Source organism: Haemaphysalis longicornis, unplaced genomic scaffold (genome assembly GCF_048455015.1).
Source record: "Haemaphysalis longicornis isolate Haplotype H1 unplaced genomic scaffold, Haemaphysalis longicornis Haplotype H1 scaffold_3, whole genome shotgun sequence".
Taxonomy (NCBI): domain Eukaryota; kingdom Metazoa; phylum Arthropoda; class Arachnida; order Ixodida; family Ixodidae; genus Haemaphysalis; species Haemaphysalis longicornis.
The window spans coordinates 55,750,670-55,777,856 of NW_027526335.1; the positions used below are offsets into that span (position 1 = coordinate 55,750,670).

The following is a 27,187-nucleotide window of genomic DNA, read 5'->3' on the forward strand; positions in this document are numbered from 1 at the left end:
GCTCGAGTGGGGCTTCTGTCTTGGTGCATATTCAGGCTCGATTGGATCTTCTGTCTCGGTGGATATTCAGGCTCGGTTGGATCGTTCATCCCAGTATATCTTGCACCTCGCTGATCAAGTGACTGATTGGATCTTCCGCCTCGGTGCATCTTTCGTCTCGTTGGACATACAGGCCACAAGCGGTTGGTAGGTAGGGACGGTAAGAAATGTAGATTGCAGTTCTCCATTGGTGAGCACTGTGAAGCGTTTATTAAGTTTTTGTGAAATGGTATCCATTTTGTCGTAGACCAGCACTATACTATTCGTGTTAAGACGCTCTTGTAAATTTTGCAGTTTCAATGATAATGTGTTCTTCCAGTGCGCTAAGGTCAACGGGAGCGGTGGTGTCAAAGCCATGGAAAAAGGAAGTTCTGTGTTGTGTAAATTTGGGCGTAATTGCTGGAAACTCGCCAGTCGGTCAGTTTATCCACACCGACGCGACGTCGGTGGTGAGAGGAGCTTGGAGGAAATGATCCGGGAGGAGGTTCTAAAAAGTTTACTGGTATGAGGTCCAGTGAGATCCGGATAGTATCGCGCGTCACACTGGTGCCGAGACTGGTAGGTTATGTGACGTCAACACACTGCGTAAAGCGATAACGCTGCAGCATGAAGAATGCCATTTTGAGACGTGGAGGTTATGTGAGAAGCATTGAAGTCGCCCAACGCTTAACAAGGATTATTGTTGGCGTGGCGTGTGGCAAATTCAGAGGGCTTCGATGCCCGAAAGTGGATGCACCGGTGGGCGCTGTGGACGTTTAGGATGAAAGTGCTGTGTGTCGTGGAGTTCCGCGAGAGAAGTTCAATCAGGACGTGGTACCGACGATGAAATTGGGATCACTTGTGCTGTTAACGCCATGTCAGAACAACTGTCTTTGGCTCATTATGGAACAGATATACCATGCGGGGAATTGGCCAAGGGATTGCCCAAATTTGGCTAGGCGAATTTGGAGGAGGGTCGTTTGGGCTAACAGGAAAAAAACTCATCAAGGCCAACGCATATGACATAAACCTACCTTGGGAATGGGCCAAAAATGATTAGCGATTTATTTGTTGCCGGGTTTCTAGTTCGCTGGCTTGCTTATTGAGGCGGTGTCCACTTGGTGCACCCAGCAAGAGAATTTCGCAGAGAACGGTCGACGGTCATCTCTTTTATTAGATGTTTAGGAAAGGGTACGAATCACGGGAATATATATGTGCGGGGAAAGGAAGCACTTGATGTTGATGTTGCCGAATTTCATGTGAACTGAAACGGGAGGTGGCTTTGTGTTAACATTGTTGAATGGGATAGCTAGTTAACGTGCAAGATTTAGCTGGAATTCTTAAAGTCTTTTAGCCCAGATCAATTTCCTATTTTATATGCTTCCAGACATTATGTGTTATAGATAAATTTTCGTATTGATACCGTATGCCTCCAAATCGCTTTCAGAAATATCTCCCCCAACTCCCTAAAACTAGATGGGAGGACGACCATGACCAGTTGCAAATTAGGGCACGTAATTATTTCTGTAAATGGGCTGAGATGTTTATAGAGGCAGATGGGCGCCTCGTTGGTGAGACTATAGGCAGTGATGTGTTTAGGCTTTGAATCGTACATAGGTGAAACTATCACAGTGTATGCAAGCACTTTGGGCACCTGGTCACCCTCTTCAGGCACTTTGCCGTCAATTACCACTACTAAAGTATGCTACACTTCGAATCACCTTCAACCGTTAAACAATATTGTAAGTGTTGGTCATAACTGCGGAAGCTTTAAAAACTCGTCCAGCGTTGAGATGACGTCACATGGTTTCAACTTGTTGAAGATTGCCTGCATCAAGGAGAAGACCATGGACACGGGCATGTTACTTCAGCAAGATGTGGTTTTCCAATGGGAATTTCTTAGCTTACCTCGAGTGAAGACTGATCTTTGGTACTTAAGATTTCTGCCTTCTTGGAGCAGACTAGTCCTGCAGCTGCGACTGTAATACAAGACGAAAAAAAAACGCGTGATATTCGGTGGTGACTACTTTCGACTCTCCGCCGGCAAACGTGAATTACGCTCGCTGTTATGCATTAAGCACCATAATCTCATGCGCCAAGGATAACCTTCAACAGTGCGCGTTTACTTGTGAGCTTGGTAAACCGTTGCCTCCATTCAAAAAGACGCAAGGCTTTAAATGAGGCATAAAAATGTGCTAGCACTCTGTACCTTGCGTCCGATTTCAATATCGCTGCTTATTTTCGCGCTTTTACTATTGCGTTCTTACTTTTTTTGTCACGCTTCCCCTATAATGATGATGAGTGCAGACCTCATATTTTAAATGCAAGGGTTAAACGTTGTCCCTTGACAAGCACGGCATTACAAGTTTTGGACGACCCAGCGCTAAAAATTTGCTATCCGCAAAATACTGCAAGAAGTAGTTATGCGTCGTAAAGTTTGCATGCATTTTGTTAGGTCACTTGATGTTTTGGGCATGGTATACCAGAGAAGATTACTGCGATAATGGCAGTGAAATCACGGCGCTAATATAACGCATAAATCACTAGTCTTCCAGGGCTGAAGTGTTACCTGGAAGGACGTAGACGGAGTCGTAGCCTAACACCCGATCCCACAGCCTTAACACTTCTTCCGCGGGCAGATGAGCGCAGAAAGACTGCATCAGCATTTGGAAGACGATGGGCTGTCTGCAACGATAAAAAAAAAACAAATAAAAAAAAGAAGTTTACGGCAGCAAAATACGCGGTACCAAGATGTGGCGTTTGAATGAAGTCACCATGCTTACAGGTCGACATTCTTGGAAGCCAGTGCCGGTAGGAACTCAGGTTCTCTATACTGAACCAATCTTTCGAAAGTCAGCAGCAGTGACACAATGCCCTGCGACATAAAGGGTAGATTGAGACACGTGCGGGCCCTTTGAGGGTGAGAAATCTGCTCCCTTGTTTTGTGTGCCGTTAATTACAACGGTTGTTTATTTTGTAGTGGCATAGACGAGCAAGTGACGCAAAGCCACCGTGTGAGCACTGTAATCGGCGTCATTCCGACCTCAAACAGCCCAAAACAGTTGACCCAAAAACAGCCAAGCTACGCGGCAACCGCTACGGTCAGCACTGGCCCCGTGACTGGCGTTGGTGATCCCGACAAGACTGCTGTACACCCCATTTGAGGGGATTGTTCCCTCTGATTGTGCAGTTGACGGCGAGGGTACGGGGCGAGCCACCAGAGCGGTGTCGTCACCGGCGTTAACCTCGGAAAGTGTGCGGAACATTCGGTCGGCTGATCTACCGAACGATCCTTTTGCTGGACTTGCCAACATTTCAGTGCTCTTTTGCTGCTATCCACTACATGGGCAATGAACCCGCATCACACTTTGTTTATTTTGTAAGGAGATAATCGATGCTGCGGGAGCTGGTTGAGGGGTTTATTCACGGGCGTAGAGACGAGACGAACGCAGGGCTGAGCGTTAAGAAGATCTAGCTGGTTCCACCTAAGGCCCCTTAGTTTCACGGGCAATTGGCGTCATTTTCGGTGCTTCTTCTGCTGATACCTTTCTCGCATACCCATGTCTAGAAGGGACGATCTCATGGCACCATACCAAATCTTTGGTTTGGGTATGGCGCATATCTTAATGACTTGCTGGCGCTCTGGCATGTTCTCAATATTCTTGCTACAATTTACCGTATTTATTTATTTATTTATTTATTTATTTATTTATTTATTTATTTATTTTGCACCGGCTTCGCCCTGGGGTTGTTGGTTGAAATTTGAGCTATGCATTTTTATTTTACAATCGGCCAAGCGCAAGGATATTCCCCGCTGAGAGCGCGTGAAGTTACTATTAGATGAAAGAGCATTGATTGGGGACTTATCGCTCTGCAGGATTCCTGCAATTTTCTCTGCACCATAGGAAAATCCAGCGTAGCAAGGTAGCGTATATCCAAAATCCGCTGTTATACGATTCAGCCCGCCGTTACCCAGTGCGCGCGTGCTGCATGTAGTGCGGGAGAGCACCCTGTGCTTTGCGGAAAGCTCTCCTTCCTCGAGCGGGTTGAGACAAACACCGTCGCGCGGGCCCCGCTTGCGATGACTCAAGCCGCGGCAGTTGCAAAATACCAGACAAACTGTTCGGCATGTAGGGACTTCCATTTGCGGGAGGATGACGCCGCTCGCCGAGATCTATTCCCCCCTCTCAGACTCAACGGGCGCCGCTACTCGCCCCGCACCGTGATTGCGGCAGAGTTTAGGGTTAATCGAATTTTTAGGTTACCTATAAGCAGGGCTATGATAGCTTAAGTCTGAATTAGGGGTGGGCGATTGATCAATTAACCTTCCGATTAATCGATTCACGCTTTGGTCGCGATTAATCTTTTAACCGGTTAATCGGTTGAAATCGTGTGAGCAAAGTGAAACAAGAGTGTCATGTTGAACTTGTGAGAAAGCGTGTCGAGGATCTTGTTCGTGTTCAAATAACCTCTCTTGCGTCACAACAGAAAACTGTGCAAGTATGCTCAGAGATGATAGCGATTAAAACCCAAGCTGATGGCCAAGAGACACGGGAAAATGGCAAATCTTGCTACAAATTTACACAGTGCAAAATACGGCGAGCAGTCACACACACCGTCTTACCGTTGTATAAACTAACTCTGGTGTAAGTAAACCCCTATTAATCGGTGAAGCCTGCAATGTCTGCGAGAGCTGATGGTCCTGATTGTAGATATAGAGCGAATGGCAAACGAAGTGATAAGTGTTTCGCCCGCATCAGCGCCGTGATGAAGTTCGGCTGACCTCATCTGGAATGTCTGCGAACAGGACGAGGAGCATGTTGATATTATTCTTTATTACTACATTGCTATGATTATACTTAAATATTAGTTGTATTTTTTTCCGCTTAGACTGATGCAACCGATTAATCGATCAATTAGCCGACTAAAGCCTGCCGATTAATCGGGTTAATTTTTTTAACCGGCACCCAGCCCTATAGTCTGCATGAATATTTGTTTATGTATTTTTATTTATTTAGTTAATAAATACTGCAAACTTACAAAGCCCAAGCAGGAGTAGCAAGACAAGCACCAGTAAAGCTCTACACAAGTCACCTTGCGCAGAAGTAAAGTAAAAAAAATACAAAAAATACAAAAAATATGGCTCGTGAAGGGACTTGTAAATGTCAAGTTCCGAATATTTTATTCTTAGTGTGCGTGATTCGGCTCGATAGCTGAGTTTTAATTATTTTATTCGAGTGCATAGCGTACCTGCGGGTCGGATGAGACAGCCGTCAATTTATAAAAATACCGGCAGTACATCTCGCGGAAGACGGCGTACATTGGCCCAGCATCGGCGAAAACGAAGCACAGGGGACCCACTGAAACGAACGAGGTAAGCGAGAAGCAAATCTTGTGGTTAAAATCAAGCGGACCAGCAAGAAATGTTCGACATGTCAACTATTTTTTTTTTCTCATAAATGTTTGTGAGCAATCGATATTTATTTATAGAATCTACTATCCAAGAATACTCCAGCAAGACTGAAGCAAAACTGAAAGGTGTCCGGACTAGTTGGCAAAGCATGTCTTACGAAAAAAACAACAACAGCAAGACTCCCTTACCCCCTATGTAAATCACACACGCACAGCACTTGGAGACCCTGCTGCGCAACCTAGATCCCCTACTCCAGCTATGCCTCGTCCAGATGGCTGAAGACGACGCGAGGACCCGACATCTTTTGGCTTACTAGACAAGGCAGAGGGGGCCTCAAGGTCCCTACTTTTCGGCAAATGAACCTCCCTCTCTTCCTCCTTCTCCATCTCTCTCCTTCTTTCTCCTGTTGTCTGCTGGGATTGATAGGTACTTGAAATACATGTGGCTAAGCTCGCTGACTCCCTGTTTAATGCGCGTCATGCGGAATCGTTGGCGCTTCCCAAGTTGCGTCATTGCGGGAGTCCACAACTTACTCCCTGCTCTGATGTGACTACGGTGGCAAGATAAGAGCACTCACATTGAGTGGTCTTGGTGGGAGTGCTCGCTGGTATATTTGCAGCGAATAGAATAGTATAACTACTGTACCGATCCAGCGGCTACGTTAGCACATCCAGCAACCTCTATAAGTGTGACCGAAACAACGAAATGACGACTAACCTAGTAAGGAGAACCCGTAGAAGGGAATCGTTCCGCACGGCAACTCGGCTTTTAGTACAACTGCTTCCACTGGTCTGCTTTCTTGTATCCTTCGGGCGACCTGGTAATCCCTTATGAATACCAGCATCACCTGTACAAAGTTTCAAAGCAAAAAAAAAAAAAGAACAGCAGTGATGCATGCCGTTTCCGTATTCGCGCGTAAGTCATTGTATACGTTATTAAGGAATTCATCGTACTAGCGAACATTAAAACAGGGACACAGCTAAAGAGAAGACGAAACACACGCTAGATTCTAGCGTGGGTTTCGTCTTCTCTTTAGCTGTGTCCCTGTCTTAATTTTCGCTAGTACGATGAATTCCTTAGTATACAGTAACCAACTCGCCCAACTTAGCGCTTTAGGATACGTTATTACCAGGGATGTACTATTAGACTGTTTTGCAGTTGTCTACACCTTACCTGATAGCAACTGTCGTCGAAAACAAAGTACTCGAAGTCGTTCATTATATTGTCCCGCACGTCCTGAAAGGGGAGAGGCCAGAGCGGCAAAAAAATGTTTAGTCGCTGCTCGATTAACCGAAGGTTTGAACAAATGCTACCTTAATTATAATTTGGTCCAGGAGCAACTCGCACCGTATCACCCTTTCCTTGAGGTGATCGAATTCGGCGTTTGCCTGAAAATAAATAAATGACCATATGCGTAGTGAGGCAAGCTTCATAGAACATTCAGCGCACATTAAACGTAAGGCTAGTCCCAAGATAAATGTAGTAAACGAAGGGATAAAATTTCACTGAAATACCCGCATGCGACTTCTTTAGTTGGCTTTAGTCAACTTTTTAATACCGTTAAAGTACTTCAGGCTGCGTGCTGACAAACGCGCTATCTTGCGGGTTCTCTCAGCGCATATTTCTCAGTAAGCAGTCAGAATTTGTGCATGAATAATATATTTCGTTTTCTTAGCTCATATTTCGTTAGAACAATAGCATGTTCGGAAATTCTCGAATAAGCGGTCATGCCGCGTCAATGTGGGGCTGCTTCGACGGGCAGGACACGGGGGTTTTAATTGACTAGAAAAACATCTTTTGGATCAACAACAGGGTGACATTGCCTACAAGCGAGCTTTAAGGCACAGATTAGAGATCTGGAGCATTCTTTTTTCTTCGCAGACATTTGCTAGGTTTTCTTGTGCATGGTAAAAGTGGGGGAAAGGGGGGATATAAAAAAGTACTGAGCTTTACGCTGACACCGTCTTAACTTATCTATGAGAACTAAATGTGCGCTAAATACTATAAGGCGTATACACTATTGTAATGAACACAGCATCACGTCTGGTTTCCCCTTCACATATTTTGTCATAGATCATGATGTATGACATTTACGGGCATCGCCATCGTCATTTGCTCCCTCGATTTCGAACAATAGATATATTTAATATTCCTTGCGGTATTTGAAGCTCAAAACTTGTTTTTTGCCGAGTGTACGTATTCGCCTGGATACTGGAATTCTTATATTAGCATTACCGCTTACACGAACCCAGAGCTTAATCCAGGTACTAACCTTTTCTTGGGACGACACGCCGAGCACCCTGGACCAGAAGTGGCTTCGCATACAGTGGGGGCAGCCTCGCTTTAGAAACTCCCTTGCGGCAAGTTCGTCGCTGGTGTCGAATACTGCGCACGGACAAATTAATGAGCACTGCATCCAACTTAACCTATTACAACCTTTTTTCGGAAAGGTAAAAATAGGCGAATACAATGGTGAATCGTGGCAACACGAAGGCAACACTTGGGAATCTGAACTTACGAAATTTTGTAAAATATGCGCTAACTAATGGTAAGGGTTATCTGTAATTACGGAGCATTATGGTCGGGGGTCGGGCTTCGAGTGTGTAAACGAATCTATGCCACAGGGGTGGCCATAGACTAACCTCAAGGGGTGGGAGGAGGAGGTGACAGAACTTTACGCTCAGTAGTGCTAGTGCTAAGGCCCTTGTCCTCCTCTCTCCCCCCTCTATAACTTGCCCGCTTCCTTTTCTGCAAATAGTGTGCTATTGTTTGTCATTTCTAAACTGAAATTCGACGTTTATGCGTTTATGCGCATTTTGTAACACTTGTGTCCACTTCTCACTTACTAAACTCTCGAATCTGCTTATCGATCTCACCTGTAAGTATCGACAACCAAATTTTTAAAATGCCTAAACATTGCTGCCCCTATCCAACAGATTATGGTGTAAGCAAAATCACTTTGCTGTGGAAAATTTGGTGGTACATTATTATACGTGGTATACATTATTGATATACAAAGCAAGAATAGCCATTTTATGGAAATTTAAATGCCAGAAAAAGATACACCTAACCTTATAACTTCTTTCTGCGCCTACGCCACCTGGTACTTTGTTTCAAGCTTACGCGCCATTTGAATTGAGGTAAAGAGAACACCTTACTATCGCGTTTAACCACTGCAGGTGGTTGTAACAGCGAACACACACACACACACAGCGAACACAGCGAACACACACACACACACACACACACACACACACACGAACACACATGCACACACACGCACATGAACACACATGCATAAACGCACGCACACGCACGCACGCACACAGACAAACACACGCGAACACACACGCACACACACACGCACACACAAACACACACACGCACACACACAACCACACACAAATATACAAACACGCACGCACACACATGCACGCACACACACGAACACACGCACACATACAAAAACCCACACACGCGGGCACACACAACCCCAGACAAATATACAAACACACACGCGCTTACACACGCACACAAACACACACGCACACACGCATGCACACACACAAACACACACACGCACACACACACACGCACACATACAGACGCACACACACGCACACACACACACACACACACACACACACACGCACACACACACACACGCACGCGCGCGCGCGCGCACTTTTTCTCGGTTCCACTGCATAACGCTGCATAACACGCTCCAAGTCCCACGTACTCAGCTGTGCGAACAACTCGTACTCCCTGCTGTCAACGTCCTGCGTCTTCGGAGTTTCGTAAGTGGGGGCCTTGAGTATCTCTCTCTGCACACAAAAAATGAAGTAAGGTGATGGGCGTCGCACACATACGTCAGGGACAAAGTTTTGATATGGCGTAACGGGGAAAAAAGAAACAAGCGGTACCAACCAGTTCGCATATGTCCTTGGTGTTCAGTGCGACTGAAGCTTGGCCCAGAACGCTTTTAAAATAGAAAAGAGCACGTTTTAGACGTATACAAAGGAATCTGATGGTTGCACGCAAGCCAGCAAAAAAGTACTTTTTTGCTGCGAACAGGTGCCTATACGTTGCAAGTCCTGGTTCTGGCTCCTGGCCCAAACTCGTTAGCTTCCTTGCAAGACCCTTCCGTGAGTCCGTATTTGTGAGGCACTATATATATCCCCCCCCCCTCCCTTTTTGTCTTCCTCTTGACTGGAAACGCGAGTCGTTTGTCGCTGTAAGAACTTAATCTTTAACGTGAAACGTTCCAGCTCCAACAATTCCTGGCGACGGGGGTAAAGCCTCACCGTTCAACCGATTCGCGCCTCAACTAAGACAAGGGGATTGAGGGATTCCCGGGAGACTGCAAGCTACGCCAAAAAGTCCAATTTTTTTTACGCTCACTAGCCAGTCAAAGCACATGTGTTACATACCGTCACCAAGTCGCACTATAACCAGAACATTGCGCATTGGCAGAGCCGTAGTTTTTGCAGGCAAGACATGATATTTCAAAGGCAACGTAAATGTGGTGTTACCTTGTCTCTTCCGAAGTGGAGCACATTTCGTCTTCCGTCAATGAGGAAGAGAGCAAGAATTCCAAGAAATCTTGAGGTGTGTACAGAGGCTCCACTGCCAGGAGTTCTATGCGAGAACAGAACAGATTAATCACCACGATTGGTGGTACTTTCTTTCTGCTCTCTCTCTCTCTCTCTCTCTCTCTCTCTCTCGTTCTCTGTGAGTGGAGTGAGTGGAGTACCGTAAAAACCCGCGTATAATACGAGGTTTTTTTTTTCCAAATTTTACTATGCAAAATTTGTGCCTCGTATTATATGCGGATCCCAAAGTTTTCCGCCGAAAATTTGCACTTTCGGTTTCGTTTTCAGCGGAGGGTGCGCCATCTTGCGGTGGCGTTAGCTGGCTGCTGCTTCTCTCAGCCGGCGCTATTTTGATTGTTTTGACCCCGCGAAGGATCGACACGTTCAGCGCAAGTCTATCACGATGTCGCGTGCTCGAAGGCAGTGTTCGGCTTCAAGTAAAAGAAAAGTTATTTTATATGCCAAGACCATCAGGAATTGCGCCGCAGGACTGCAGTTCGGCGCCACAAAAGGCAGCATTCGCGGGTGGAGAAACGAACTGGTGCTTGACTGGATAAAGTCTGTGTGGTGTCGGTAGCCTGGAGCACTGTTGGGGGTTCCCGTCAGTGCTCATGTTGGACGCCTTTCGCTGCCACCTGGCCAATTCCGTGAAGAAGTTGCGCGAACCCCGCACCGAACTCATTGTCATTCCAGGAGGAATGACATCCCAGCTGCAACCGCTAGACGTTTCATCAACAAGCCTTTCAAAGACTGAACCAGGTCCTGCTACCAAGAGTGGATGAGGTCAGGAGACCCGTAAGTGATAGCTACCGGATGCCTGACGCGGGCTTCTACAGCGGTGCTTTGTGGCTGGATCGCGGATGCGTGGGCCAGCATCCCCGAGGAGCTCGTAAGTCGTTCTTTTAAGAAATGCAGCATCTCGAACGCCCTTGATAGCACTGAGGACCACTTTCTGTGGGAAGACATTTCCGACAAGGTGACTTCGGGAGACAGCGGCAGTGAACCTGAGGATGACTGAACGGACGTCGGGAGACAGTGCCAGCGAAAACTGACAATGACTGAAGGGCAACTGTAGTGCAAATAAATGTTTTCTGTGCTCTTTACCTCGCATTATATGCGGATGAAAACTTTTTTTCTGATTTTGGTGTCCCAGAATTACACCTCGTATTATACGCGGGTCCGTATTATACGCGGGTTTTTACGGTAATTGCAGATGCACCATTCCATACAGCACATAAACTATTATTGCTACAAGACACATTACTGAGGGTGCTACACACTGCACCACAGAGCATATTATGCAACCTTTATGAACGTAGTTCAAGCACGTTATCACCCGATGGAAATTTTGGGGCCCTCTGTGACCGAGAGAGAGAGAGAGAGAGAGAGAGAGAGAGAGAGAGAGAGAGAGAGAGAGAGAGAGAGAGAGAGAGAAGGGGGAGAGGGGGAAGGGGGAGAGGGGAGAAAACTTAAAAGAGAACTAAGTAGGTAAAACAAAAATGGAATATCGAAATAACAACCAGGGAAATGCTAGAAACAAAAGTCGAAGAGAATACTCCAAAGGGAAAAGTTGAGTAAAAAGTAAAGAAAACGGGGCAGAGGGACTGACGCAATCCTACAGCGTTACGGGAGCGCATGTGAGAGGTTTGCTTGACCTTGCTTCCGATAAGTCAATATTTGATAAATATTCATGTCGACGCGTGGGGCACTGTGGGCGGACTACGGCGAGATGATTACGAAGGAATGGAATCCATTATTGGGGGGCTGCTGGGGAAAAAAATATACGTAATTTGGTGAACTACCTTGCGAGCCCCATATGCGCAAATGGGAGTATGCGTCACACCCTTTCCCCGCGAGCTGATCTGACTAATGGCAGTCATCCGTCACACGCGGGTGGTGACACAAGTCGGCGCCGATTCAGTGGCCCTCACCAACTTCCCCACGATTGCGTTGCTTCATTTTTCGAGCTTTGCGGAGACCTTGAGACTGACAAATGATCAGAGTTCAGCTTTAGTGTACCTAAAACTACGCAAAACAAAATAAATACAGCCTAACCTAACATGCATACCGAAACCTTGACCTCCTTACCCTGAATGGAACGTTCATTAAACATTACCTGATCATTTTATCACTTGAAAGTTTACAGCTCGTAGAACATGCTCCTAGTTGTATTTTAGTGACGAAGCCCATTAGGGGCTGGCGCTGTTGGCGTCTCCTGTCGTCGTAATCGTCGTATCATGTAGTCACGGTACTAAAACACCGGGAAACTCGTTGACGCCGCGCGCTAGAACGTAATGCGTACTAAAAAACACCGGGACACTCGTTTACGCCTCGCGCTGAGGCGCTTCGTAACGCGTACTAAGAAAACATCGGGACACTCGTTTACGCCTCCCGTTGAAGCGCTTCGTAACGCGTACCAAAAAACACCAGGGCGCTCGTTTACGCCTCGCTATAGAGAGCATCGTGCTCCCAAGACAAGAGACTTTTACAGGAATACCTATAATTCTACCTCCTAACGGTTTCATCTCCGTAGGCAAAAACGCCAAGGCGCAAGGAATACACTTATACACTGCATGCTTCGCTCCTCCTCAGGTTTCAGGTTAGAGGAGATGGCCCGGGATTTTTTTTCACGAAAAGAATATTGACGTTCAAATGGGTCGTTTCCCTCGACCTATCGGCAATTTAATGACGTCGCCTCTGAAGGTACACTTGTAAACCTGAGGGACGGCAGTGGACGGAACGTTAGTGCGTCTAGCGGACATAAACTGTACACGAACAAACATGAAGTCGTTAGCGACACGTAAATAGGCGAAATATACAGTTTAGGGCCGAGCGAAGCTCAAGTCACATGGCGGAATAGCGTGGCGTCACGGCTGTAGTTCATGAAAAGACCGCCAGGGGTGTCTGTAGTTTTTTTTCTCCCACCTGTGCTTCTGTGCTAAATTAAACGCTCTGAGCGTCTGTAAGGCAACAGATACGGGGTCACGTCTGCGTTCGTAAAAAAAAAAAAAGAAAACGTCGTCCTCACCGATTTCTTCGCTGCCCAGATCAAACCACCTCGTTTCCACGAGCTCCTGTTCACCTATGGTTCGCTGTACAAGGACAATCAGAAGTATATATTGCACGAGTATCGCTCTTAGTGCATTGATTGCACCAACGATCAGGTAACAGAATGCTTCGACTACGGACAGGGGCCTTCACATGCTCTCCGCCAACATGCCTAACTCTCTATACCACCACTCTGAAGTCTTAGAATCCCGTGTTGAGCGCAGACTAACTGTGCCACTAAAATAATCTTTACTGCACTCGCTTGCATTTGCCGGAACTGAAAGAAAACTGATGCTACTTTGCCTGAACGGCCGTAGATTGCCCAGCAAAAATCGCTGTAGAATGTCGACAAGAGATGCACACTCATGGAGGAAAGAATAGTCTGGAGAGGCCCCTAGCATCCCAATGCATTGCAAAAAGTGTAGAGGAGGTGACGTCACTTTTAATGAGCCCATAGACAGTGTTGCCTAGTTTTTTACGGCTGCGGCGGATAAATCTGGATAAATGCCACGGACATTTTTTTTACGGCGCTTTGACTGTGGCTTCCTCACTATGTTGACAACACAGCGCGGCAGCCGCTGGGGTGTCGTTGTCGTCTGCACTCTGAGCACTACAGCTGATTTCGCAGCGTTTCTTCTACTGCCGTTTCCTTTGTGGTCTAATGTTCCTTCGAAGGCAACATTCAATGGTTAATAATTGGCGTGGTCGGTGAGCATAGTTGCGCGCCGTTCTCTTGCGGCGATATCTCGTCGATTCCACGCAGTGGTTTTCTATCGTTATCGGTCTGCCGGTGAGAAGATGCGCGTTGGCAGCTTCGGCAAGTGTTGGAAACCCGCCAACCCGGCACGAAACAGTGGAGGCACCTTGCAAACCACTGCTCCACTTATCCCCGTGAAGCGAAATTCATCGCAGCTGAGACGCAGCGCACAAACACCGTCGTGCTGTACGGGCCCAAACACTGCTCCCGTCGTCTGCTTTCGCTTTCGCGAGCCGCCCGTACCGGGGAGAATGGGAAGGAGTGCTGGACTCAGGGGGCTTTTTGACATGGCGGGTGCGGCTTCACAAACGTGACAAACCTTTTCTTTCCTTTATGTGCCAACTTCAAGACAAAATCCCGTTTTACAGCTTCACCACCATGCACTCGATTGACCAGTCCATGCAGCCAACGAGGAAATTTCGGCGAATGCCGATGTCGAGCATAAGATATGACCCAAAAGTTCTGTCTGCACAGTGGTATCACGTAATTCATTGCGCAGTGCACAGTGCCACGATATTGCTGTGTTGTCGCGGTAATCTTTGTAGAACACGCATTCTTTGACGTCTCCAACAAAAAATGCTAACAAAAAGACAGATTACGAATAAACCTTCATTACTTCGATATTATTATTGTCTCATCGCTTTATGTCTGTTCTGCAGAGGTTGTAAAGCTCAGTGTTTATTTAAGAGGACTGCTACAGCCCAGTTCGCATTTTTGAGTCAAACTGAATTCACTTTGCTGTCATTCCCCAAATTGACATGGTCGGTGGCTTTTAGATTGGTCAGTCGAGTTCATTTGAGTGAAAATGAACCATACGCTTGTTCTCGAAGTGCCTAATAGAAACATTTTTGGGCAAGTTCAGAATAAGCACCGCAAATAAATATCCAAATTTGCTCGTACGTTTTCTTTAAAACTTTTATGACATTTCGAAACTTTACTTTAGGGGTTTTCTCTGTTCAGAAGGTAAATATCACACTGATTCTACGAACGATAAATGTCGAAGCTTCGTGCACTGTCGTTGGTTACACAGTTTTAAGTTTAATTGCACTGCAGTAGCATATATAGTAGTAACGCCATACGCACCTTCCGGTGCAGTTTCAGGCCGAGCTGCTTCGCGGTGTCTCTGAGACACTCCATAAGCTTAGCGTGCCACGTATTCTGTGAAAGGGAAGTAATATCATCGCATGTGCCTAATTAGACGTAATATGTTTACACTTGTTTCTTACGTCTCCTTTTCTATATTTCTACACGAAGATTTGAAACCTCGCAACGTAAAAATCTTCCTTACCTGGCAGTCGTCTAAGAACGTTGCGTCGACGCTGCTCTCTGCCGTCGTCATGATATCGCTGCTGTTGTCGCGGTAATCTTTGTAGAACACACATTCTTTGAAGCCTCCGCCAAAAAATACAAACAAAAAGACAGATTAGGAATAAACCTTCATTATTTCGATATTACTATTGCCTAGTCGTTTTATATTTGTTCTGCACAGGTTGTGAAGCAGTGTTTATTAAGGAGGAAAGTACACTTAGAGACAGACTGTGTTATTGAAGACAACTATAATTTGCGCAACTGTATTGCGAAGCGTTCATTGACAACGTTACATCTAATGTATGTCTTCCCCCCCTCCTCCCCCACCAAAAAAAAAAAAGTAACACGAAACGCAACTTACCTGCCTCGTAGAGCTCGCCTCCGAGAATGCTCAAAATTGAGCTTTCCGCACCCGGAGATTTCGTAATAACGCGCTAGGACAGGAAACAAAGAACGGACAAAACTAGTCACGTTTCAGGGTGGCGAGTTGGGCAAGTTGGTGTACTTGCATCTTGGGGAACAGCGCGAACTAACAGGGACACAAACAAGAAAGAAGTGAACAGGACAAGTGCTTGTCCTGTTCACTTCTTTCATATTTGTGTACCTGTTAGTTCGCGCTGTTCCCCAAGATGCAAGTCACGTTTACCCGGCTGTAAAGACAGCGAAAAATAAACGCTGCTGTACTTTCCGATAATACTGAGTCGTCTCTGCCAATAGCGGCAGACGAGCGCCAACTCTCCTAGAAACGCCCGGAGGCCCACTTCACCGCAGCTTACCTGGATGGCTAATTATTGCACCCAGAGAGGCAAAGTGGTCCAGCAACGAGTCCAACCACATAATTTTACTAAAAAATGGCGTCTGCACACTCGGTGCATGCATGACTCTCCGTGTTGCATCATGACATCAATGCGCAAACGGCACTTTGAGTCAAATAATACATCGGGCCTTGCTTTCCTTTACGTCAGTGGTCGCAGGGATCGGTCATTTAGGTGCATTGCAATGGTAACTATAAATGTAGCAAAGCAACTTCCTTTCACGAAGTTCCTGTGGACGTCTATCGGAAGCAGAAGCGGCAAGAGGAGCGCAAAACACCTTTGACGATGACTTCGTATGGCTTCATTGTACATAACTTTGGTCTAGCAGGCATAGTATAGACCAACACGTATATGTCCGATTATGTCGCACAGAAGCCAAGCACGCGGCAGCGTACACCCGCTTCTTCGGGCAACTCGCACAGCGCAGAGGAGCTAGTTCGCGCACCCGAGATATTTCTCACGTGCTAGTGAATACGGCGTTCAGATATTATAGTAAAGAATAAAGGTGACCGGCAGAAACAGAGGAAAGTGCGCTGTACTCGTGGTAGTGTGCCGATCGACAGAAGTTATCCCAATGAGCCTAGCTGTTTTTTTTAAGTGAAGGCAAGATTATGGTACACTCCTCAGCGCTACTTCAACCAAAATTATGCTGTTTTACTTAACCATTTCAATACCGAGGAAAAAGTACGTTTGTTCGAGGAAAGCTTTTTATGCAAAAACTGTTGGGCTCGAAAATATACAGGGCGCAAGAAAATGAAGTTAAATAGATGGACTTTTTAATAACACCAGTTTAGAGATGAAGGAAGCTTGGGGTCGCAGTGAAAAATTAAATTTGTCAAAAATAATTTTCTGGCTAACTTTATCGTTTTTTTTCTTTCAAAAACATGCTTATATCTAAAAAATTAATATACGAAGTTTTTTTCTCCGTGTATCCTTAGTAAAAATTGAGGTCCTATCGTTATCGGTTTGTGAGCTTAAAAACGTATTTGGCAGCCCATTCAAATGCCAGGCAAAAAGTTTTTCTGTTTTTCTTGGTCGGCTGCAGTAAATTTTAAGTGACTGGCACCAACAACCTTGTGCCCTGAAATAAACAAAACGCATCACTGGACTTTTGACTATAAACACTTGGTAAGTTACGGGAAAGGCTCGGCCAGTGCCGATTACCTGCAAGTGTTCCAAGACACCGAAGCCGGCGCCCGCCGGTCGACGTTCTTTCCCGAGATCTTGCGGGGACGGTGACGATGCCATGCTTCGCTCTCATCCGACACCGAGGCGTGCGTCTGGTCCCGTCTGGTCCCGCGGCCAGGTCACGCAATGTGGGGAAAGTCTGCTCGGTGCCCTCCGCCTCCCTTTCGGCGCACAAGGTCACTGCCCACGGCGGGGCCCGAGCGGACTGGCCGAACCGCTCAAACACCCCTCCCGAAGAGAAAAAAGCGGAAGCACCCAAGCCCAAAAACGAAAATGAGGGGCAGGGTGCCACGGCGCGGCGTTAATGTGGCACATAAAAATTCTTTCGGCGTCCTTACGAAAAGAAAGCAAAACAAAAACAAAAACAGAACAAAGACAGTTCGACGTGCGTCAAACAAAATGAGCATGAACGTATATAGAAGAGGTGCATAAGTAAACAAAGTGCAGGGGGACAGCTAGAAAATTAGAAAGGACAGCGATTTTGATATGCGACGAGGCGGTTACGCAAGCAGGGGTCCCCCGAGCTCATCCAAATAGAACCCTTTACTTAGTGTAATGAGAGTAATTTCGGGAAATAAAGGCGAACGGGGCGTGATGCCATCTCTGGGTGGCTCGCTGGATTATGGCACTGGCTTTTTTCGGTTACGTACGCCAACGAATGCGCTCTTCCCCCCTCCCCTTTCATCTTCTGTTCATCATCTTCGTCAATTTTCTCCTGTTTCTCGATTACGTAGTCCGCTAAGCCTATTCAAAGGTCATTACGAAAACACTTGGTGCAACTGCGCCCACCTTTGTTTTACCGCGGGCGTTAAAACGAAGCCACACCCTCCGGTCTGACGGTGTGGGAGAGGAGGAGGCAGGACCCAGGCTTGCCCCCTGTGTCTGTGACAACGAGTACGCCGCGCATGTAAGTTCTGTCGGCAGAACGGGAACGCCTCTTCGCAGCAGAGAGCGCCTACTTTCGCTCGTCACGTCCACGCCGATGATTGGCAGTAGGATTGGCGTGACGTCATTCTTCAATGGTGGTGAACCACTTAAATTTTAAAGACGGTAGTCTTTTTTGGGCTATTTAAGTACGAAAATGTTGGTCTGTATCTGTCTGTCTGTCTGTCTGTCACTCAATTCACATCTCTGGCCAAAGTTAAAGAATATTCGAACATTAAGTACAGTAGACTCTCGATAAACGGAACTTCAAGGGACCGGAAAAATTAGTTCCGTTTAACAGGAGTTCCGTTTACTGAGAGAGATGTTCTAAGGTGCACATTTATGCGCGTACACACTTCTAAGGGCATTTCATGGAACTCTAACCACTAGAAAGTGACTGTAGCTGATAGTTTTCAGAAAGCAAGAAAACTACAAGAAGCGTAGGCACAACATTCACAAAGTTGATTTGGCAACAATGAGTCGCTGTGCACTACAAAATGCGTCAATTATTTTTGTTTAAGTCCTTGCAACAGCATCTTCACGGAGGCTAGAGGCCTCATCGTGAGTGCTTACGAGCCACCGAATTTAGAAGACGGCAACGTGGTAATGAAGGACGAATAGCACAACGATGGCACGAACGAGGCGACAGGAGGTGAGCCCTGTAGCCTCAGCGTCTAGAATCCAGACCGAACGACTGGAACAAGAACTGCGATGTTGCATTCGTTGCGCTAACACGGCTAACCACTTACGAGACGAGGCTTACGAGGCCAACAAGGCTAAAAGAGCATGGAGGAACAAAAAAAAAAAAAATCAAGAACGAAACAGCCGGAACCGTAAAAAGCTGATTCTCATGCCAGTGGATTTCACAAGAAGTTCCATTTCTGGTTCCGTTTACACGGTGATGCGGAAATTTTAGTTCCGATTACCGAGAGTTTTTTTTACGTTATCTGAATACAAAACCAACCAAATTCCAGGCAAATGTTCCGTTTAAGCGGCAATTCCGTTTAAGCGATTTTCGTTTATCGAGATTCTACTGTCACGGAGGCTAGAAGCCTCAACTTCGCGCGTGCTTACGAGCCACCGAATTTAGAAGACGACAACGTGGTAATGAAGGACGAATAGCACAACGATGGCACTAACGAGGCGGCAGGAGCTGAGCCCTGTAACCTCGGAGTCGAGAATCGAGACCTAAGGACTGGAACAAGAACTGCGATGTTGCATTCGTTGCGCTAACACGGCTAACCACTTACGAGACGAGGCTTACGAGGCCAACGAGGCTAAAAAACATGGGGGAAGAAAAAAAAAACAAAAACGAAACACCTGGAACCACAAAAAGCTGATTCTCATGCCAATGGGTTTCACAAGAAGTTCCATTTCTGGTTGCGTTTTTACGGTGACGCGGAAAGTTTAGTTCCGATTACCGAGAGCTTTTTTACGTTATATGAATACAAAACCAACCAACTTACAGGCTAGTGTCCCGTTTAAAGAAGCCATGGAGAGAAAATACAACTTCGTGTAATTTGAAAGAACTAGGATTCGGTATCTCACCCAGCTCCATTACAGCCCCCAAAGATGTTTTTTTTCACAAAAAAAAGCAAGAAGTATTTAAAGACTTTCAAATTTTGCGCCACAGTGACATGTTATGAGCAAGAATGACGTCATACAGGCCAACAATAAAACATAATTTTCAGCGCGTTAACTGCACGTTAGCATTCAAGTGATGCGGTCAAATGGAACTAGAGGCCCCATTACAGACGTCCAGTCATGTGTCGTCGCGACAGGTCAGTTAGGCGGCCTCCAATCGCACAAACAAGGCTCCGTGACGTCATAGAAAAGTTGCGGGAAATTGGCTAGGGGGTCGCGACTGCTTCACACGTTTTCTTTAATATCTCCGTTATTTGTTCAAAGATTGCGATGATATCGGTATCATTGTTATCGGGACTAAGCAGTCTTTCTAATAAACCCAACTTGTATTTTGTCTTCGAGGCTCCTTTAAGCGACAGTTTCGTTAAAGCGATTTCCATTTATCGAGATTCTACTGTACAGGCGTTCTGTTATTCGAGTGTACACATTTGGTTGCTTTCTTTGTGACAGCAAATGAAAAACTATGCGCCAAGAAAACGGTTTCGGATGCGAACACTGAAAAATAAGACATTTTTGGCTCGAGCTGTTTCAAGGAGAACAAAAAAAAAAAAGATAAAGCGAAAGGACGCGCGGTGTCCCAAGAGATGGTTCGCGGACCGTGCGCCATCTGGACAGCAGAAGAGGTTAGTAAAAGAAGGTTAGAATGTTGGCGGGAAAAGAGCAGAGACCAATCTGGGAAGACACGCGAACAAAGATGTCATACCTGGATGCAACGAACCTCTAAGTAACGAATTCCTGAATTTAACGAAGTTTTTCGATTCCCCATTCATTACCAGTCCCATTGAAGCCCACGTGTTGGCGACCTCTATGTAACGAAGGCGTTGCGACGGGTAACCTTGATGTAACGAATTCGGTACGCTGACGAGTCATTGTTTTTTGCACACTTTTTCTTAAAATGAGCTGGAAAAATGCACTAAGTTTAGCGCAATTCGCCCGTATTGCAAACCGCTGTGCGTTTCCAGTGCCAGTGCGGTGTCGGTTAGATGCTAGGCCTGCCTGGCGGCGTGTTATCATGAGCCTCCCCTGCTATCTGTGAGGCCGGTACGTCGGTGATGAGTTCTGCTGCCAGAAAACGAAAAAAAAAATTGTCTTTTTAAGACAAGCTCGAAATTTTGAATGCAGTCTCCGCCGGCGAGGCAGAAGAACGTTGCCGCCCAGTACAGTATCCAAACTATACTCGGTGACAACTTAAGAACAGCACCGAAAGTTGCCGCTGTGCCTTATACCGTAGCCGGATGTTTCTCCGTGCGGCGCAAGTAGGACGTTACTGGGAATATTTTGAACATGGCGTGAGCCGTTCACGTGATTTTTCGGACTTAATATGCTTATAAACGACTCCAGTGACGACAAACAAACTGCGTGAGACAAGGCAGACGATAAGACGCATTCATAGCAAACCCCTTTCAAAACGCGCGCGCACTGACGTCACGGGTCCGGCGCTTTGGCGGTGCGATACACTACATGAGGTGGTGCCGTTCTTGAGTTGTAACCCTCTCAACAATTTTGAGTGCGGAAAAGAGCAACAAGCTAGCGAAAAGGCGCCCTTTCAGCAAAAGTTTGGTCCTTGAAACGAGTTAAGCCACCGAAAGGTGCCAAAAGGCATAAGTGATACTGAAGTTACATTTGTGAATACGGGGGTAAGAGGGACCTTGCTTCTTTGATGTGCCGTGTAATGACTGTATATGTGGGAAAGCAGCGGGCGCAAATCCCGCAGTTTTGACTGTGGAATAAATATTTGAAGCGGGAGTTCACGGTCACTGATGTCTAGCATCTTGGTTTCGTTTCTGCTTCGTTCAAGCGAACCTTAACTCGAAGCCTTCATGTAACGAAAACCTGGATATAACGAAAAATTTCGAATTTTTGTCAACTTCCTTATATCCAGGTTTAACTGTAGCACAAAAATTCCATAAAAATTCTTTTTTTTTGCGAAGTAATTGTACAGTGGCGTTACGGCTAAGGTCGCTGTGCAACGCCACCCCGTTACAAAGGAGAAGCAACATGATCATCATCATCATCATAGCGGGAAAATCGAATTGAATTGAATGAACCTTCATTGCATTCATCATGGCAGGAGCGAGAAGGCAGGGAAATAGCGTGAGGGGTGTGATGGGGAGAGAGAAGAGGCAGATACGTGGCAGAGGCGGCCGAAGACTATCGTCTGTTGACATTTGCAGTGAAACAAGCAAATACTCGGCCATTTTTTTTTCTTCGTTTACTTGTGGGTCGGCTTGGGCAACTCTCGTCCAACGGGGAAACGTTTTAATGATCCACCCAACCCATGACTTTTCTCTAGCGACGCTCTACTTTCCCGGAACGGTTTAATTCAGAGGCACAAGTATCCAAAGTTGCGGAAAATAGTCGCACATTTCCCACCTCTTAATTCGCCGAATGAAACGTGACCGGTGGCTGTAAAATCGCTTGCACCCGCACTCGACTGTGTGTATACATTGCAGAAATACGGTGGAGAGTGGTACTACTGTCCCAGTGGTTATGTTACAGCAGGCGGGGTTCGAACGGCGGGGCCGATAAGGCGGCCGTGCTCAAAATTGAAAGCCGTTCCATACGCGACCCCGCGTGCTACCATTGACAGCGAGCCATTACGCGAATGAACACAGAAGGCGGGAAGGGTGGGCGTGTTTGAAAGCGTGGCTGCAATACTGCGTCGTTGCAAATGAAGACGCGCGGGACAACATGTCTTCCCGCCGGAACATCACGTCTGCGGGTCACGTCCATTGCCAGTGAATTATAAATGCCCCCCATACGCACAGCAACGCGCTATACAGTCGTCCGATGCAGCGGAAAACAGAAGCCATTCGACTTTCTCTTCTGAAGTTTTTATTTTTGTTAGCGTGGTTGCTCCTGGTTTCTGTGGTTTATTGGGACACTTATTCTTTTGGAGTTTGTTCGCCAGCACGAAGCTGACCTGTTCCAGTTTTTCGATAGTGCAAATTTGGTAACCATCGCATGTTTGGCAGGCAAACACACGAGTGCCAAACTTGCAGCGTCAAAAAAATGGAACAGGTCAGCCCCGCGCGCCGCGCGACTTATGCTGTCAGTTCAGTGCTGGTGAATGAACTATAAGGCACCTCCAGTAGCTAGATACGACCGCACATTATCTCTTTTCTTTTTAGTACCCTTTTACTTGTGGGAGCTGGGCCACATCATTAATGATCCGCACCTAACCGTAAGGCAACTCATAACAAATTGCTAACAACGTCACATTCTGGGCGATATCACCTTTTATCAGGGCGTAGGCTAAACACAACATTTGGATTTGAGCTGTACGAACAAGGTTCGCTATATTTCGGTATACTTCTGAGCGGTACGCGCATCGTAGTTCTAGTTCTGTCTTTCTTCCTTTCTTTCTTCCTTTCTTTCTTTCTTTCTTTCTTTTTCTTCTTTCGTTTCCCCTCTCTTCCTTTGTTTCGTCTGTTCGTTTTGTTCGTTTGTTTTAATTCTCTGTTCTTTGCTCTTCTCTTATTTAGTGCTCCCTTTTCCCCATTCTACTTTGTTGCTTTATTTACTTATTTTGGGGTGTGGGGGAGGGGATCTGGCAGGTAAGCAGCAAAGCTTTTCCGTTTAAGTGATTGGCGTCGTGTGAACTGCACGACGGCAAACTTTTCACTCCAGTTTGCAAAATGCTGTTACGCGATAGTAAGGGAAAGTTACAAACAGGTTAAAAACACTGAAACAAACAGCGCAGCTATTATTTTCAACCGCGAAAGCGCCCGTAGGTGGTGCTCGCACGCTCGCCCCGAGTGTTCTGACGTCGTCATGGCAACAGCCGGCCAGAACAAAACAAACGCTGCGAACGACCCGGGGCCGCGATGGACGTGGTTACTGTCACTTTACGGTGAGAAGCTTTGTTTGTGTATATGTATTACCACTCACTCCATGACGTTCAGACTGTGAAGTGATGTACGAGGCTGTTCCGGTGTTAATGGCATCTACCCAAGGATATACCTTTCTCTACTGCGTCAACAAGGGGGTAGAGAGAAGCTTCCGAAATGGTTTTGGAGCCTGATTTCGGCTCGCTCGTATTTTTTTTCAACGTCTTCTTTTTGTCGTGTTAAGGTCCTTTCTCTTGTCAAGATCTTTTTCTCTTGTTGATGTCGGACGTTTCGGCTGGTTAAACCACGACCGCGCAAACGACGGAAGAACGACTTACCGACGGCCCGCAACTTTGAAGCGTCAGTTCTCAAACCAAAATTCGTTTCCGACCACCTGCCTTCCTTCGACGACATCCAGCTTTGCCATGCGGAACAACGCTCTGGTTCCAGGCCGCTTCCTGACTTTGTCGGCTCACCTAGTGCTCTTGGTGACTCTACTTTGGGTTTACGACGAGAATGTGAGGGCTTGTTTGCCGCGGGGCTTCAACGAGGCGCAGTACGCCGCCAAGAGCACTGAAGTGATCGTCGGTCTCTCGCTCGGACTTGTCCTCGGAGTCTTCGAACTCGTCGGCTTCCTCACCGGCGTGTCCATGTTCTTCGCCTCCCAAGCCCTCATCTCGACCGCAGCGCACTGCGCGGCCACCGTGGCGCTGACATTCTTTGTGTTCGACTTATGGAACTGTTCCGCGTACTGGTGGATATTCGCGTTTTGTAGCGTGCTCCCTGCATTCGGGGAAGTGTGCGTAATTGTCGGGGTCGTGTTCTTCAAGAAGGTCCCTTGAGAGATATATCTGTGTATACAATCATATAGTAAGTGCACCGTGTTTTATTTTGTTTCCCTTCGTCATTGGGTGAGGGAACATTATAAAAAACGCTCATGTTATTGATTTTTTTGCTTTCAACAAACAACGAAATGTTTGTGAGTTCCTGAATATATCATATGCCACGGTACTGTCAAGCGGCTATTGACACTAAAAATGAATGCGTGCCTAAAATATAGCGATGGTACCTAAATTTTCTAAGCTTCCCTACCCCTTCCCCTGCAGTTCCCCATTAGGCCTTCGATTATTCCTAGTTGGAAATAAAAACTTCGTACAATAATTGCCTTTTTAAATGTAACGTCTGCACCGCAATGGCGACAACAATGGCCATGATGGGGCACAGCAGCGTGCAACTTTTTTCCCTCGACTCCACTTGGCGGCCACGCCAAGAAATCGACCTGGAGCTCAACTGCATGTCGGGTACACGCCCAGCGCTAACGCAACTGTGATGTGTGGTCGTGGACACACCCTTTCTGTACGAATTAACGTGACAGACGGTAAGATAAACGACCGTCTAGTAAGCGTAATTGGCTCTCTGTTGCGTCAGTACTTATGTCATAACGCTAAACAATGAGGTAAATGCAGTTTTCTTTGGAAGTCATTTGCCGGTCGCTTTATCGAAAACTGAAACAGAATTCCACATGGGCCCAACGGGAATGCAGTTTCCCGCAAAGGAGGGTTCCAAATCCAAGTCGGAAAAGGAGGGTTCCAAATCTTTTTATTGACGACAACCTGTTTTGGTTCTTTTTCGCAGCGCGATACGGATAGGACTAAATTCAGGAACAAGGAACACAGGAGCGGCGCTTTTTAAATTTTTATTGGAGCAACATAAAATATATAGCCAGAAGGCCTAGAAAAATACAAAAATTAACAAAAATCTGCGCATGCTCATGGTCTCCCATAGCCCACTCATCAACATATACATACATCTTTCGCATTCAGAAGGGACAAGCATGGTGTGCTTTTGCACGCGTCAGCAACTTTTTTTGTGTGGTAAGCCTCTACCACCTTCGTCGATCTTTGATCACCGCGTTGAAAGAAGATTGCGGTGTCATTGAACAGGCTGCCTTTTCGTCTGTTAGTCTGCAGCGAATGATCCCATAACAGCAGGTCACATGTACAGACACGCATGCGCACAATAATACACAAAAACCAATGTAAACGAATGTGAAGAAAAAACCCTGAGTCTAATTTGGGAAAGCCCGGCAATCTGGCACAGCAGACGACAGCCAATCCTGAAAGTAGGTGAGAGAAACAGAAAACAACGTTTATTGCTACTGGCTACGAAGACCCGTGGGTACCTTTTATTAACGTAAGTACCGGCTCTTATGTAGCCATTCGTGGTCATCCGAAGCTAGGGATGGTTTTGGATCTGCCGCCGAATTCGGCTCCGGCATCGCGAGTTTCGTGCTCCATGCCCCAGGTGGCGCCGCTGTTCCAGATTGGTCTAAAAAAGGTCAATATATGGCCTTCATTCCTTGTAGGCGCGCAAATAGTTCCTGCTTATTCTCTAAATACGCAGGTCAGTGCCGTCTGTTATGTTGGTGTTACACGAAATAGACCACAAATTAAACATTCATGTGAAGTTTGATCGCAATAGAGGACTGGTTCGCTGAGAAAACTTTTTTAAAGACGCTCATTTACCGATGTCACACCTAAGGAAGCGCCATCGCGGCTACGGCCGCTGGGCGGCGGAACGAAGACTTTATTAAGAAAGGATGGCCCGAAGCCGCAAGGGGAGAGGAGGGGCATGGAGGACACCAATAATGCCCAGCCATTGAGGCCGCACAGACGAAGCTCCAGAGTGCCGTCAACGTATCCTTGACGCGCACAGAGGGCCACTCTTCACATGAGTGTACCGACGCCATGCGGTGTTGGGCGCGAAGTACGGCAAGGCCCATCCAAGACCAGACGAGGTGCGGAAGGTCAGGTTTGGCTGTGCCATGAAGTGCGTAGCAGAGCACATAGGTGTCCAAGAGAGAAGGGGAGGAACTTGGTGCAGGTCCGGTCTGTTGAATTCCTTCGAGGTCTGTAGAAGGGGAGTTTCCCGCAGAAGTTTCCGTCGGAGAACTTGCAAGCGGTAGGTTGTTGGCTTGCTGGAAGTCGTTGCTCGGGGTCCCAAAGTGAACGTGGCGTCCCTGTCACCTTGCGACAACGTCGGCGGTTATGGCGAAGCCGGAGCGGGCCCAGTTCAGAAACACTTCAGGCTGGATGGCACAGTTGCCGCATCGCGTTCTTGTTATTTATTTATTTATTTATTTATTTATTTATTCATTTATTTATTTATTTATAATAAATATATATCCATCCGAAACAACTTTTTGCACCTTGGAATTAAAGAAATGACACGATACTTTGCAGTTATTGTGCTTGTCAAAGAGGGGATATCTTCCGAGGAGGCGAAAAAAAATGGAATTTTCAGTAGTTTTCATGCTCCCCAATGGAGTCGCAATAAACTGGAAGAGCTACACTTGGCACTACGGGTGTGTTTTTCGCTTAACACTTACCATAAGCAGTTTAAGTGATATATCTTACAGCAAATTAAGTTTTTCTGCTGAATTACTTTTTGTGTGGCTTATGTTTAAAAAAAGGGTGCTCTGCTAATTTTTTGAGCAGGCTGAATGTTACAGAATTAAGCGGTTTCATTCCAGGACGCCGTCATGCAATGCTTTAGTTACAGAACCAAGTGACTATGGCCACTTAGAAGTGCCACAGCCTGCGTCACCTGGGTAGTTCCTAGTTTCACGAAGGAAGGGTGATCTTCACTGT

The 27,187-nt window shown here is 46.5% G+C and overlaps 2 protein-coding genes across 2 annotated transcripts; one reads left to right on the forward strand and one right to left on the reverse strand.

The window, feature by feature from the left end:
• Positions 1-1,242: 1,242 nt before the first annotated feature.
• On the reverse strand, positions 1,243-17,418 carry LOC144173259 (TBC1 domain family member 19). Its single transcript, XM_077701745.1, has 17 exons — positions 17,116-17,418; positions 15,498-15,570; positions 15,117-15,220; positions 14,912-14,986; positions 13,052-13,115; positions 9,964-10,069; positions 9,359-9,410; positions 9,171-9,255; positions 7,704-7,816; positions 6,745-6,819; positions 6,605-6,667; positions 6,149-6,278; positions 5,269-5,378; positions 2,802-2,893; positions 2,588-2,703; positions 1,927-1,997; positions 1,243-1,846 (listed from the first exon to the last, which is right to left on the reverse strand). The coding sequence occupies exons 1-17, from the start codon at positions 17,197-17,199 to the stop codon at positions 1,772-1,774; spliced, it is 1,488 nt and encodes a 495-aa protein (XP_077557871.1). The 5' UTR covers positions 17,200-17,418; the 3' UTR covers positions 1,243-1,771.
• A 6,057-nt stretch (positions 17,419-23,475) lies between these two features.
• LOC144173260 (transmembrane protein 107-like) lies at positions 23,476-24,684 on the forward strand. The gene has a single exon (XM_077701746.1). The coding sequence runs from the start codon at positions 23,963-23,965 to the stop codon at positions 24,377-24,379; it is 417 nt and encodes a 138-aa protein (XP_077557872.1). The 5' UTR covers positions 23,476-23,962; the 3' UTR covers positions 24,380-24,684.
• The last annotated feature ends 2,503 nt before the right edge of the window (positions 24,685-27,187 follow it).